This window comes from Lissotriton vulgaris, chromosome 7, assembly GCF_964263255.1.
Source record: "Lissotriton vulgaris chromosome 7, aLisVul1.2, whole genome shotgun sequence".
NCBI lineage: Eukaryota > Metazoa > Chordata > Amphibia > Caudata > Salamandridae > Lissotriton > Lissotriton vulgaris.
In genome coordinates, this window is record NC_141695.1 from 729,357,806 (window position 1) to 729,372,941 (window position 15,136).

Here is a 15,136-nt window from a genome sequence, read left to right on the forward strand (position 1 = left end):
CATTACAGTAATAAGGCATACAGCAAAGTATTATTACAACATAAATGTCTTCTTTTATTAGCGGGATACTTCTGCCTAACCCTCCACGTCGACATCAAAACCGAGAAACTGCAAAAACTTACATTGCCTTTTTTCTGATTTCAGAATCCTTATTTTTTTTTGTGTTCCCTAGCACCCAAGTTGCGCCACCGCGGTAATACCCATTTCTTTTTGCTGCTCGGATAGGCGGGGCAGAAGAATAAGGCAAGCTCAAGCGTTCTCTAGTCTCTCAACTGGAAGGGTACTGCTAATCTACTGCCCTGGGATAGCCTGCCCACTTAGCAGTGAAGGGACGGAGCGGCAGAGTCGCATACCGAAATTACAGGAAGAACTTCCTAGCAACTATGGGTTCACTCTTGTCTAACATAACTTAACATAAGGTCTATTTGCAAAGCGCATGTTCACCCCAGGGTATCTCAGCGCTGAATAACAGATATTTATTGTCCAGGAACTGTTCTTCAGCGAAATCGTCCTTCAACATGAGCAAAGTGTCTGTTAGGGAACCCAAATTAGTCTACCCTGGATAATCCCCATTTTAATTACCAATAGTTGGACTTAGTGGATAGTTAGGAGGTCACACACGCATCCCGAGGGACAACCCATAGTCTCTCATTGCCAAACATTACGAGGGTCATTTTTACATACCTAAACCAAGGTATTTTTCCCGGCCCTGGAATGTGTAGCTCTTCTACTAGGCCCTGTCGATATGAACAAAGCTCAGGTGTAGGCCAGAGCCTTCTTCAATACAGGATAGGTCTCACTCCTCTCCAATCAGAAATTGATCTGAGCCCCAGATCTAGTCTAAGGGGGAGCATGGGGGTAGTATTTATAGGGAGTCTCGTCAGTTGGCGCATGTATCGGTTTTCGACTGCCACCAGGGCAGTCACATCCCGTGGCCCCACAGCTCTACACTGTAAAGGGCTGCTCCTCGAACATTGATAAATGTACATTTGGAGTGCCAGGGAGATATGGCAGAATTGGTTTCCTCAATGCATTTTGATATTCTCCCAGTGGATAGTTCCAGTTTGAGCCTACGCTATGCTATATGAGTGTGCCATTCAAGTTTCTCTGTTAATGTGATAGCTAGATAATCAAAGTTGTGAACACGCTCCAATGGAGTCCCCTTTAACATAGGATTAGATCTTGCAGAATGGGATGGGTTAAGAATCAGATACTCAGTTTTTCTTCTGTCAATCTCCAGGCCCCTTAGTCTGCAAAAACATTCGAAACAATATAATATTCTTTGAAGCCACATTTGTGATTTAGATAGCAATAGTGTAGCATCTACAAATATTAATTAGAGTAGGGACCCTAATGTATGCCACGCTTGGTAAATCACTCTCACATTGTTCCAGGTAAACTATTACATAGTTAATATACAATGTAAATAAGGTAGAGGCAAAGACACAGCCCTGTCTTACCCCTATATTAACTAGGAGTAGATTGAACAATTCACCCAGTTGGCCATATCGAACTTGTGCACAACTATTTTTATGTAGCCCAATGACAGTGCCCAGAAGGTACAGGGGGAGCCCTTCTTCAGCTAGTACATGCCAAAGAGAAGATCTAGGCACTAAATTGAACGCAGACCGTAAGTCTACGAATACCATGCAGAGGCATCCACCCCCTAAAAGAATCATTTTCCAGAATAAGAGCTGGAGTCGGAACACCTGGTCAATGGCACTAGTGCACTCTCGGAAATCAGCTTGCAGAGGAGTCAAAATCTCTTTCGAGATTATCCATTTCTGTAACCTGTCCAAAATGATCCTACTAAATAGCTTTCTGGAACTACCTATGAGGCTTAAAAGCTTACAATTATGCAGGCGAGCTCGGGAGTCCTTTTTAAAAATAGGTATAATTTCTGCCACAGCCCAGGGTGCCCCTTTCACAATAGCATTAAAAATCATTGTAAAGTATGAACTCCAACTAGAAATATGTCCCCTGGGATCTTATCTAGCCCTTGTGCTTTATTATGAACAGTTTTCTAAATGGCCTTACTTATTTCCATAGATGAAATGAAGGAACTCTCGGGCCATTCACTCAACTCAGTGGATCTGCAAGTTCGAATGGGCATCCCTACCGGTCTGCTTCTACAAGGCTGCCTTAATGCCTTTAAACCTGCCGGGTTGCTCTGAAGGTCTTTAAGCTCTCCTGCCATGGAATACAAGCTAGAAAAGTGAGCAACCCAGTCTGGTGCTGCAATTTGATTTACAAGGGGGCAGAAACCATCTCAACTACCCGTGGACACAATATTCAAGAAGGATCAATGGGCCCTGACTCTTGCTGCAACCAGCAGACAGTTCCATCTCCCACTCTCCCAATCTTCTTTGGCTTCTAAAACATTGTTATTATACGCTCCCCTATTGACTTGTATCACCGATCTATTTTGCTGCTTTATAGCATCAGTAAGTGCTGCCCAGGAACATCCGCACTGCTTATTGTACAAAGAGAGGGTACGTTTCCTTCCAACTACCTGCTTGGTCTCCACATAGACGTGTTCCTTTAATCTCAGGCACAACTGCCTATGTATGTTTTTAATCTTGTCCAGGGTCTCCAATCGGTCCTGCGACAGATCTAGCAGTAGCAACCCCACCAATACTGTCAGCTACTAACTTCTAAATCTTCCCAACTTGCTCCTTACTGTATAATGGCACCCCATTTAACCCTGTGCCAATTATTGCCATTTGCAGCACACTATGGAATGGCTTGGCACAGTTGGTATGGCCAGGACATACAAAAATCCAGAGAATAAGAGCATTATGTCACCATCTTATCTGGGTATTATGGTCATATCAATTGAGTGGGGCCACAACCTTACATCATATAGTCAATGAGGCTAGTACTTCGAATACGATTAAATGTATGGTTTCCCTCTCTATTGGAGATTGTTCTGCCATTGCAGGCTAGTAACCCCTGACTGAGTTTAAGTGCATTCAATTGCACTACCAGGGGAGATAATTTTTTGATAGGAGGGACTACTAGTCCTGATAGAGTCCATACACCATCTTCCTAGAGTGCGAAGGCGTCACTTTTGGCATTCACTGTTGGTTCATATTGGAAGTTAAAGTCCCGTCCCACAATGTTTATTACATCAATGGATAGTGCTGCCAGGTGGGAGTTCAAGAGCTCTATAACCAGGGACTTGGTTTTGTCTCCCACTGTAAAATTATTATGTATGTAAATTATTAAGTACATTATGCAAAATTATTATAAGCTGCAGCACAGATGCTCTGGGTACTGCATACTTTTGAACAAGGTTAAAGTACAATATAGATCTACAATCTGAAGATTCTGATTGAACAGTATGTTACTTTTGTAGACTGGCCTTCAGTTGAGAAAATTACTGATAAAAACACTGTCCTCAACTTCTTGTTTCTATTTTTTACTTTCACAATTTTTTTTCCTCATTTGTTTCTTTGGGAAAACCACAGATGATGAACAGAAATGGCCTCTTGCTGAATTTATACTTTTGGCTACATTTCACAGAAATGTAAAGATTTCTGGGCTCACATGTGGTATTTAGACTTCTTTTCCCCACAAACTGCATGATATTAGAAACCAGAAAATAATAACATAGGAGAAAGATTGGTAGTGGTGGTATGTCAATTGCACCCCCTATGTACATACAATGTTGTAAAAATAGTGTTTGAAGAACACAAGTTTGGTTGGTGCTTACTTGGTACCATGCACCTTATTACCCACATGTACAAACAACAACAAAGCCAAAGGGTCCACCATACAAATTGAAATAATACAAAGATACCGAAGCACTCATAAGAGAAGTCCAACAAATCAAAGTCCAGAATTTAGATAGGGTATGTAGAAAGTCAAGTTCAAGGGCTACATACTGAATTCAGTAATCCCTGTGAAAGAGTCATCAAAGCAATAGCGGACACGTATTTTGTCACAAGCAGTGACTTTTTCAAGCCTAAAAATAGGAGTTAATCTTCCAAGTATTTAAGCAAAGTTATAGGGTATATATATATATATATATATATATATATATATATATATATATATATATATATATATATGGATCTTCAGATCATTGATCCATATAATAAGTGATCGGATGAAAAATAATAAGTGGTCACCCAAGTAGAAAGGTAAAATGCTCAATGAGATGTAAATGTTGAGTCCTGGAAATCCTCAGATCATCAGTTAGTCCAAAACGTTACCTAATACTATAAAGAAGGGTGTGAAAATAATAACCACTAAGATTGCTAAAACTGTGGTGACATTTTTTTTTTTTAAGAATCTGCCTTTTTCGGGAAGCTGGGAACAGGGCTATCTTAGCACAATAACCCTTTTGTTGATGCTATTTTCAGGAAAAGGCCAGATACCTTCTTGAACAGCACCTTTCCTCTTTAAAAAAATAAAAAAATAAAGTTGCCACATGTTGACTAATTTCATAATTCCCTTCAGGGGGAGCCAAAAACTCTGGGTACCTTTAGAATCCGAAACCGGGGAAAAATTGACGTTAATCTAGCATGGATATCGTTTGTGCAAAAAAAGTTATGAATGCCTATGCACAAACTTCCCAGGGGATTGGGAAATACTCAAAATGTATTGCTTGTTCTAGTGGCTTTACCAATGCTTTTGCAAGTTTCCCCTTGGATGATGATCCAGGACTGATAAACTACGGTGAACCTACACACTCTTTTCAACCATTTCAACTGCTAGTTAATTAAATTCTCACGTTTCAATCAAAAAACTCTCCAACTATGTTTGTGAAAGATGTTTTAAGGAATTCAGGAACAAATAAAGTCTCCATGTGCAACAGAAGTCTTGTATATTGACAATCAATAAAATATTCTCGTAGTATTTATAATCTATTTAATTCCAATTTTGTTTGTATATATGTGTTAGCATTTTGTCTTTTTATTTTTTTACACTGTTTCCCTAGTATCACCTCTGAACTTTCTGTGAAGTAAGAGCAAATCCTGGTGTTTCATGTCTACGAGTACTACATTTTGGGCAAATCCTGGTATTTCATGTCTATGAGTACTACATTTTGGTTTGTTTTTTTGCTGAGAAAGGTAAGTGGAATTCGCAATATTTGCCTTTAGTAAAAATGTTTGCAGTTCTCTGGTCTACCTCCACCTTCATCTTCACCCATGCAATGTTTTTGTTCACATAGCGACACCATTTGTACTGCAGTGGGATATTTGCAACTTTGAACAAAGTCCAGTCAAGCTGAATAACAGATGTAGTTGTTTTCTCTTGATTTTCTTTTGCAAAGATGTTCTATGCAAAATGGTATTTTGGCGAATACGGCCTCTAACTGATAAGTATATATTATAGAGAACCATTTTAATAATGTTAAATAGGGAAATATACAACCTAGTTTCCCAAAAGTCTCGATTTTCACACGGAGGTTGCCGAAAACAATCCTAACAAATCCAATGGCATAGACTAATCAGAAGAATATCTAGGAGTCAATCAGTTTAAGAACCAAGAAGTACAAGGTAAATGCTGCTGTTGATACAGTCTACAGTTTATAGGAAACGGAGAGGCATGTTTTGGGACATGCATTTAGGAACCATAATGTTCATTTTTACCTTTGTTCATTTTTACCTTTATAATGGAAGAATCAATGCAGGCTTGAAAACTTGTGAACTCTGAATGCAAATAGGTGGCAGCATCACATTCCAGGGAGTAACAGTTGGCTGGTAAAACGGTACAAATAGTAAATATAAATATACATAATATAATTAACACATACATAGCCACCATAATTTAGTGTCGGTTTGACTAAAATTATTCAACACAAAAAGGGAAATGATATGGCATGTCATGCCCAAGTTCATACACAACATATTTTGCGTCCTCATCATCATCTAGATATTTCACATTTTTAAACATCTATTGCTACAAAAGGATGGCAATGCTGTAAAGTACAGGTAGAACTCATTAATCAGGTCTTCAAAACGTTTTTCAGTAGTATGTTCACCAACATTTCGTTTTACTATCACGGATATGAGATTGTACTAACAGTATTCTTTCTGCAAACTAAGTACAATAGTTTGTGAAAAAGGTATATCATTTGACAACCGAGCAGAAAACAAGCCTAGATGTACCTACTTTTTGAAGTCTAAAATAACCCACGTTTGTTCTACACAAACTGTTTTACTGTAATCCAGGATCAGCTTTATTGTATCCACGCTATATAGCCACTTGAAAAAACGTTTTCTAATAAGAAACAGTATTGAGTAGTTCACAGTTATGTAATAGTCTTAAACACAAATGTTATGTTTGCAGTTGTTCTAAAAGCATAGGGACGGATTCACAAAAGTCCAAAAGTTTACACTTTTGCGTAAGTTCACTACTGTTTCGTTTTCACAAACTCAGAGTGTAACCTACTACTAAAACAAAGAATTGTAAGTCCACCACTACACATGGTGAGCCACTGCAACACCCTCTCATAGAAAACAATGAGACTTCAAATAAAACCTCATGGGAAATAATGTTAAATTAAGTTATTTAAAATACTTTAAAATATAAATTAATAAAAGCGAATGTTAACAAAAACATTAAACAGTACATATGTATTATTTAATTATACAATACTTTTATAAACAATAATGAATTTAGAAAATACTGTGGCAGTACATTTTTATTAAAAAATAATTACATTAATGTTATACATTACTATATCATTATTAATGCACACTAAAAGTAGATTTTCTATTGGAGGAAATGTATTAGTTGATTTAAACTTCAGAAAAATAATTTAAATTTAATATTTCTAATTCAACCTTAATAAAATTTGCTTAAAAAAAAAAACTTCAAAAATAAAATACAGCTACAGCACTATTAAATTAAGTTTCACAGCCTCAAACAATTGCCACATTTGTGGTAGCATACCAAGAGCATGAACTCAAGTCCATCTGCCATGTCTCATGATATTCCAGCGAGAAACCAAGTCATGTCCCAAAAAAATCCATACAGCGGATAGTTGAGTAGCATTAATAAGTATCCCATTGTGACATGCCAATAACATGAGGACCACAAAGTGCACACTGGTAGCCGAACCATTAGAGTAGGTCAATTCAAGAGACCTAGTCAGTGGCCAAAGCCGGGGATACACATGAGGAAGTTATCATCAAAGGGGGATTGGGGTAGATTAAGCAATACTCTAGCACCTTCTAGGCCTGGGCCGTGTACAGTGAGCCTCGCCCCTGATTACCTTCCCTTTACAACACATCGCTTGCATATCGCGACGAGTATGTCACGTTTTCCCACAGGGTGCCCCGGGAGCCTTTCAATGTCTAGTGATTTCCCTCTTTGCTAATATAAAGGCCAAGTCCTGAAAAAGTCTGCTTGTGACCTTGGTCTTGTTGGTGTGTGAAAACTGTGATGCAGAACAGGGAACCTCCCTCATTGTGATGTCAAACTTCAGTCGTTATCTCTTCCCAATAGGCAGTCAGCGTAGGGCAGCTCCACAACATGTGCAGGAGCCCCTGCACCTACTTTCCCCACATCTCGGGCACGCTGCTCCGACCCTGTTGAAGTACCTATTTATTTGCTCTGGAGTGAGGTATGCCCTGTGTAGAAAATAAAAGTTGATTACTTTGAAAAGGGCATTCCGGGATTCCCTGGGTACTTTCTTCAAAAGGGTCACCCATTCACCCTCGGGTATGGGAACCACCAGGTCCTCCTCTCATTGCGCCCTCAGGCTTTCAAGGCGCTGTAGCCTATCTTCCCTAATCGCCTGATATAGACAGGTGACCGCTTTGAAAGTGCCAAAGGACGAAACCATGTATCGACAGCTATTATGAATCCATGACTCCAACATGCCGGCACCACAGTGTTTGCGGACTGTGGCCCTCACCGCCCTGTAGAGCAGAAAGGGGCCATGAGGTATGTCGAATTCCGAGCAAAACTTCTCAAATGGGAGGAGCTACTCAGCATGAACTGTGGGCCTGTTCATTTAACGTAGTCATGAGCATTACAGGTGAATACGAAACTCGTGTTTGTGTTTTTTGTAGGCATTTAGTCCAGCAGTACTCGGAACTCATTAGTGTTGGCATTAAAGATGTGTCCCATCCCCAACAATTCCTCAGAAAAGTTGCAGCTCTGGTACAAGCTGCCCCATCTCGCAGTCCGGGGTAAGCCTGCCGACCAACCACTGCATGAGCCACTGAAGTTGAACAACCGGGTAATATGACTCGAACTCCGTGACAGCCAGTCCTCCCTCATTCCCTGGACACTCTAATGTGGACCGAGTTATCATTATGTAGCCCGATCCACAGATGAATGCAGTGAGAAGCAAGTTAAGCTCCCAGAATTGTGCCGGGGGACCCATATAGGTAACACCATGAAGAAATACAACAGTTGGGCGAGCGCAATCATTTTAAGCAGGGCTACACGACTCACTACAGAGAGGGGGAGTATCTTCCAGAAGTCAATGATCATTCTAATTGCTCTAATGGCCAACCCAACATTACCATCCCGGAGGTCAGTCTGGTCATGAAATATTTTGACACCCAATTCGCCAGGAATCTGGGTGTACTGATCGATTCCACGCTCTCCTTTGACCGTCAGGTCAGCAGGACTGTTTCCACCTGCTGTGGGATCATCAGGGTTTTGAGAAAGATTGCACACTTCCTCTTTCCCGAAGCGCGGCAGCAGGTCACTGTGGCTCTCGTCTCCTCGAGATTAGACTGCTGTAATGCGCTTTATTCAGGTATCAATAAGAGCCTTCTTCAGCGCTTACAGATAGTGCAAAATGCGGCGGCCAGCCTGGTTCTTATCCTCCCTAGACTTTCTTCAGCCTCCGTAGCTAGGAAGAGCCTGCACTGGTTGCCCATTCAGTCCAGGATCTCGTTTAAGATCCTTTGTCTTGCCCATGGGGCCTTATATGGCTCAGGCTCGGAGGGCATTAGGGCCCTTCTACACCCTTACTCTCCCTGTAGAGCCCTCCGCTCTTCCAATAAAAACCTTCTGTCAGTTCCTCGGTTTTTTAAAGTAAGGTGGGGAGGGAGAGCCTTCTCCTCCCTGGCTCCTAGGCTGTGGAACTCTCTCCCCCTGAACTGGAAGGACAATCCTCCATCACACTCTTCCGAAAAGCTCTGAAAACGCACAGCTTATCTGTAGTCTGGCACTAGAACATTCACAAGCTGTACGATCTTTAGGCGCCTTGATGCCCTTGGGCTAAGTTGCGCAGTATAAGACTCAATTCATTCATTCATTCATTCATTCATTCATTCAGATATTGAAGGCAAAAAGACTCCCCCTGCAATATCTAGACCCGCAGGGGGGCCATGATTTACAATCATCGAAAACATTCTTGGCTTCTGCCAATTGACCCTCATACCCAGATAGTAATCCAAACTTCTACAGCAGGTCCCTGGAACCCTCAAGATCCATATTTGTATTCCGAAGGAAAATTCAGAGATCGTCCACATATGAGGCAATACGGTGGTGTTTGAGCTACTCAGCAGGCAATATGGTGGTGTGAGCTACTCAGCATGGACTGTGGGCCTGTTCATTTAACATAGTCATGAGCATTACAGGTGAATACGAAACGCGCGTTTGTGTTTTTTGTAGGCATTTAGTCCAGCAGCGCTGCAGTACTCGGAATTCATTAGTGTTGGCATTAAATATGTGTCCCATACCCAACAATTCCTCAGAAAAGCAATGCAGAACTGGTACAAACTGCCCCATCTCGCAGTCCGGGGTTAGCCTGCCGGCGAACCACTGCGTGAAGCACTGAAGTTGAACAACCAGGTAATATGACTCGAACTCAGTAACAGCCAGTCCTCCCTCATTCTCTGGACACTCCAATGTGGACAGAGCCATCATTCTGCAGCCCGATCCCCATATAAATGCATTGAGAAGCAAGTCAAGCTCCCTGAATAGAGCCGTGGGACCCATATAGGTAACCATGAAGAAATACAACAGTCGGGAGAGCGCAATCATTTTAAGCAGGGCTACACGCCTCACTACAGAGAGGGGGGAGTATCTTCCAGAAGTCATTGCTCATTCTAATTGCTCTAATGGCCAACCCAACATTACCATCCATGAGGTCAGTCTGGTCATGCAATATTTTGACACCCAGATATTGAAGGCAAACAGACTCCCCCTGCAATATCTAGCCCCTCAGGGGGGCCACGATTTACAGTCATCGAAAACATTCTGGACTTCTGCCAATTGACCCTCATACCCAGATAGTAATCCAAACTTCTCCAGCAGGTCCCTGGCACCCTCAAGATCCATATTTGTATTCCGAAGGAAAATTCAGAGATCGTCCGTATATGAGGCAATACAATGGTGTTTGTTTGCCAATTTCTATGATCAAAACTGGTCCCCAGTCCTGGCGTAACTGGCTAGGAGCTCCATGGCTAATGCAAAAAGTTCCCTGGAAGCTGTTATAGCTAGTAGAATGTCTAGGAGAGTGGGACCATCAGGAGGTCCGGGTTGTGATACAGTTCCCCATTTGTCTCGTGGGGACTCAGCAGCATACCCCATAGTCGGGCACCCATCATCTGGTTCGGTCCTGCGCACGGGTAGAGCAGTGTGTCCCTTCCCTCGTGGTAGTGGGCCAGTAGCCAACTGATGAGACGATGAGAGAGGAAAACTGTAAAAGCTTGGGGACCGACCACTAGGTACCAGTTTGATAAGTCTAGGATTCTGCACTGGATGAATGTTCTCTAGGGTGCCTCCTGGACACCCCCCTCCCCCCCCAGGTCAGGATTCGCGAGCGGCAGCCCCCTGTGCTATAGGGGGGACAATCGCAACAGGGAGGCCCAACAGGCCACGAAACAGGCTTCAGCAGTGCACCAGGAGTCTTCAACCAGGGAGCATCAACGGAGAGATGTGGACACTAATCATTACCTGCACCCAGCATTTGCCGGGCGTTGTATCCCAACAGTGGCACAGCACTCATCCGAGCCAGTGGGAATCGCAGAGGGGGATGCAATTCTGTCTAAGTTCCCACAATCAATAGTGCTTTGAAGCAGTATAGGAGAGCGTGTGGTGCTCTGCAATCGATTACCGGGCTCAGGCAACAGAAAACACCTGCGGCAGCATCCAGGGGCCTCTGGGTCAAGAATGGTGCCAGGGCGCACCCGTTATCAGCAGTTCCACTGATCCAAGACAGGGGAGGGCATTTGGCACCACCGATATCCAGAGATAATCGCTGAGGAGGTCACATTCACTGGAGGTGATTCCCAGTGTTCAGCTCTGCGGATGGTCGCACCAGCACCCAGTTGGCCAGGAGACTCGGGCAGAGCAGTTCCTACACCAGCAGCGCTAGTTTTCCAGCTGCAGATTAGACTATACCACAGCTGCAGCACTCCTCAGCACTCTTGGCATCATCTGCAAGGCCAGGTCTCGTTCTTCCCGCTCTCCGCGTCTCTCCTTTAATTTTCCTCCCTGGGATCTAGCCTGCAGGCCAGCCATCTGCAATTCATTTCACAACACGTCCCCAGAGACCTCAGCAGAGCACTCATCACTGAAAGCGGTTCGCAGACGTGAATGCAGGGGTCCCCAGGGACTTCACTCCAGTGGGACAGCTTCCAGGACGAACCTGGGTTGGGTGCTGTCTCCTCGTCTCTAAATACTGCAACGTGGCACCTGGCCTCCATCTTGGGACTGCGACCGCACGGCCACCTAAGCAATCTGCACTCATCCCCAGAGGAGTAGCTGCTATAGCAGAGCACCCACCGCTGATAGCAGTCATACAGCAGGGGTCCCCTGACTCTCCACTCCAGGGGAAAGCATCTAGGATGAAGCCAGGCTGGGCTCCATCTCCTCTACAAAATTCCGCAACACGGCTCCCGGAAGCCATCTTGGGACTGAGCTGCCCTATCAGTGAGCCACTGTTCAGCTTCAAATGTCAGTGATTTGCTCGCCAATTAGTCAGATAGAGCTCAGGGGACAAGCAGGAGCTCCAGTCCATGCTTCCTGTGCCATCGGCACATGGCTGTAATTTATTTTTGAGTTAAATAAAGATTTTTTAAATGTTTCCCTATACCGTCCATACAGAGAGCTTTGCCCCAACTGGAGTCTCAGCATGGTAAACTATAGGGAAACATTTAAAAATGTTATTTGACACACAATTGCATTTTAATATAATATTGAAATGTTATATTAAATGTTAATGTAAATTCATTTTATATATTTACCTAAAAAGTATAACAAGATAAAAAAAATGCTTCAGTAACTTTAATGGTGATAAATTAAAATAAAAGTATTGTTCTAAAGATTAAATAAAAAAATAAAATAATCCACTTAATGAAAATGTTTTCATGTGCAATCATTATTAAAAGTGTTTTAGAGATTTAATTAAAGTTAATGTAATTTTTTTAAATAAAATGTCTTTTTTTTTATTCAAAATAGACTAAACATTGTATAATTAAAGAATACATATTTTGATATATATGACTTTTATATTAATTTATATTCATTTATATTTGTAACTATTTTAAATAATTTAGCTTAACATCATTTCCTATTGGCTTTTATTTTAATTCCCCATCTTCATTTTTTTCTAGAAGTGTGTGTTGCCATTTCATTGGCCAAGTGTAGTGCTGAAGTTAATCGTTATTTTTTTAGTGGTAACATACTCTTGGAATTTCTGAAATATGAAATTTGCTAAACTTACTCAAAAGTGTGAGTTATCTTTGTGAATCAGGCCCCTGGTGTTCTCTTGAAGTATCTGCAACTAAGCATGAATAGGAAAACAAAGCATTCATGTTTCGTATTGTAGACCAAAGGCCTTTTCTCAGTGATTTTGGGACATTTATCACAATCTGGGTAATTTCCTCGCATCTTTTATGCCTCAACCGAACTTAGGTTTCAGTTTATTATTATTATTCAGATTTGTTCAGAGCATGGCTACCAAACCAAGGGTTTCCCAGCACTAGGCCACAGAGGCGGTAACCAGAGACACCACAGAGGCTACTTCCGAACAACCAGGTTTTAAGCTTCCTGCTGAAGACTGACAGTGAGCGGTGGACTCTGAAGTCAAGGGGAAGAGAATGCCACAACTTTGGGCCTAAAGAGAAAAAGGCACGGCCTCCTTGTCTGGATCTCCTAACTCTAGGAGGCGCACAGACCAGCTAGGTGTTTATGTCAACACAAAGGATCTGATGTAGGAGGGGCCGGAGTTTGAGAGACATTTGTGCATATAGCACAGTGCCTTGAATTGAATGTGTCGTTCAACTGGGAGCCAGTGCAGTTTGCGGAGCAAGCTGGAAGTGGGATGAAACTTGGGAGAGATGCAGAAGTAGTCGTGCCGCTGCGATCTGCACAATCTGGAGACATCTGAGAAGGTACTGCATGAATAAGGCATGGATGACTGTTTGCTGGGCCGGGGGCAGGAGACATCCTACAATATTTTTGAGCCATCTCAAGATCCCGAAACTGGTGTTCGCCACTATAGTGATCAGGGGACTCATGGAAAGATTCTCATCCAGCCAGACTGCTAAATTCTTGGCTACTGGCAAAGGGGTGGGAAGGTTGTCCAACAATGAGACCTCAGAACTTCCTCCATTTAATTTCAATGAGTTAGCGTTAATCCAGAAGCATACTTGTATGAGGAAGTCATTCAGTGCCCCTTCACTGTTGATCTCCTGAGATGACAAGGAGACAATGATCCGAGTCTCGGGGGGGGGGGGGGCGCTAGAGGGCGCACTGCGGAATGGCTGGCTAGTGTGTCAGCTCCGCCGGACGGGAGCAGAAATAGCGGCCTTTGACCCCTTTCGGACACCGCAAATGCGACGAAAATGATCAAGCTAGACGTCGGAATATGCAACTCATGACATCCAGACGGTAATATGCCGAAATAGCGCAAGCTGTAGCAGATATCGGCGAAAATTGCCGCGGGGACGAGCAGAGCTTCAAGATGGCCGCGCCCGACGCTCGTTGCTGCCGATGGTTGGGACAGCTACGAGCCCAAAACTGAAATATCCTGAAATGCTGAGAGACATGCCGAGGTACTGCCCGCTTCAGGACACAGCGAGCCGGCCGTGGGCTGAGGGCACGGAGAACGCGACAGTACGAGATGCATTCCAGCGTACACAAAATGGCGGAGGCGCTGGAACGCAAGTACACTACAGCGAAGGTGGCATGTGAAGAGTCCGTGGGACTGTGAAGCGCTGAGGCGAGTGCGAGGGGTATCCGATTGACGGGCGGCTGGAGCGGAAGGCAAGCGGGGGAGAAGGCAAGAGGTGGAGGAGCCTTGCTTTGAAGGCACGATCGAGAGCGTGGACATCAGCGACTAACTGCCGTACGGACGGAGACGCATCCGAAGAGGTAGGGTGCGCTCCCGGCGGTCCCAGCGGAGCGGAGGGGGTGATTGCCTCCAACGAACGGCGTTCACCTACAGCATTGGGAACGCTGGTGCCCCTACCCAGTGTGAACAATAGTGTGCTGTGTACCGAGTACACGCCGAGTACACGCCGAGTAGCGCATAGCGATGTGAAAATCAGCACCATCATAAAACTTGCAAAAGTGCCGAACTGTTGGCGTATACAGGGCGAGAAAGCCTGTGATGAGGCAGCTATAAGGGCACCCTAGCGCCAAAGCCTATGCGGGACACCCTGAGAAAGCACTTAAGATGTACCTGGCGACAGGCGCCTGTGAACTGGAGTCAGGCAGGAGGACATGACTGCACTGACGCTGGCTTCCTCAAACGACTGTTGAAAAATTATAAAGGGACACACAAGTCCATACAACGTCTGATGAATAAAACTACCACCTTGTCGGGATCTAGAACACCGGCTCGCCGCAACCAGTCTACTACGGGTGCTCCGGCGGCAGTGAGCCCATTAAGGCGTAGTCCTCTAACGTGCGCCGGTGCTATGGTAAGCCGGATAAACAACAGACAAAACTTCCATTCGAGACCAGGAAACAGGTCAAGAACAATGCGGCTACCTCGGATATGGAAGGGGAGCAAGAGATGCCTGAGGGTACTGGCATGGAGACGGTCTTGAGGGCAATTCAACAGAGCCTACAGGAGATGAACAGCAAACTAGACAATGTGATGCTGCGAGTGGACAATATGGCGGCAAAGATAGAAAAACATGACGAGCGGATAGTGGAGGCGGAGAAGAGGATCTCTAAAGTGGAAGACGACTCCAGAACCACA

At 43.7% G+C, this 15,136-nt stretch overlaps 1 protein-coding gene across 2 annotated transcripts in view; it reads right to left on the reverse strand.

Annotated features, from left to right (window-relative positions):
* Nucleotides 1-15,136, reverse strand: part of ABCA5 (ATP binding cassette subfamily A member 5) — a 1,411,043-nt gene that overhangs the window by 1,154,180 nt on the left and 241,727 nt on the right. For both annotated transcript variants that reach the window (XM_086930971.1, XM_086930972.1), the window contains exon 5: nt 5,617-5,708. In XM_086930971.1, coding sequence (XP_086787097.1) covers nt 5,617-5,708 — 92 coding nt within the window. The remainder of the gene's footprint in view (nt 1-5,616; nt 5,709-15,136) is intronic.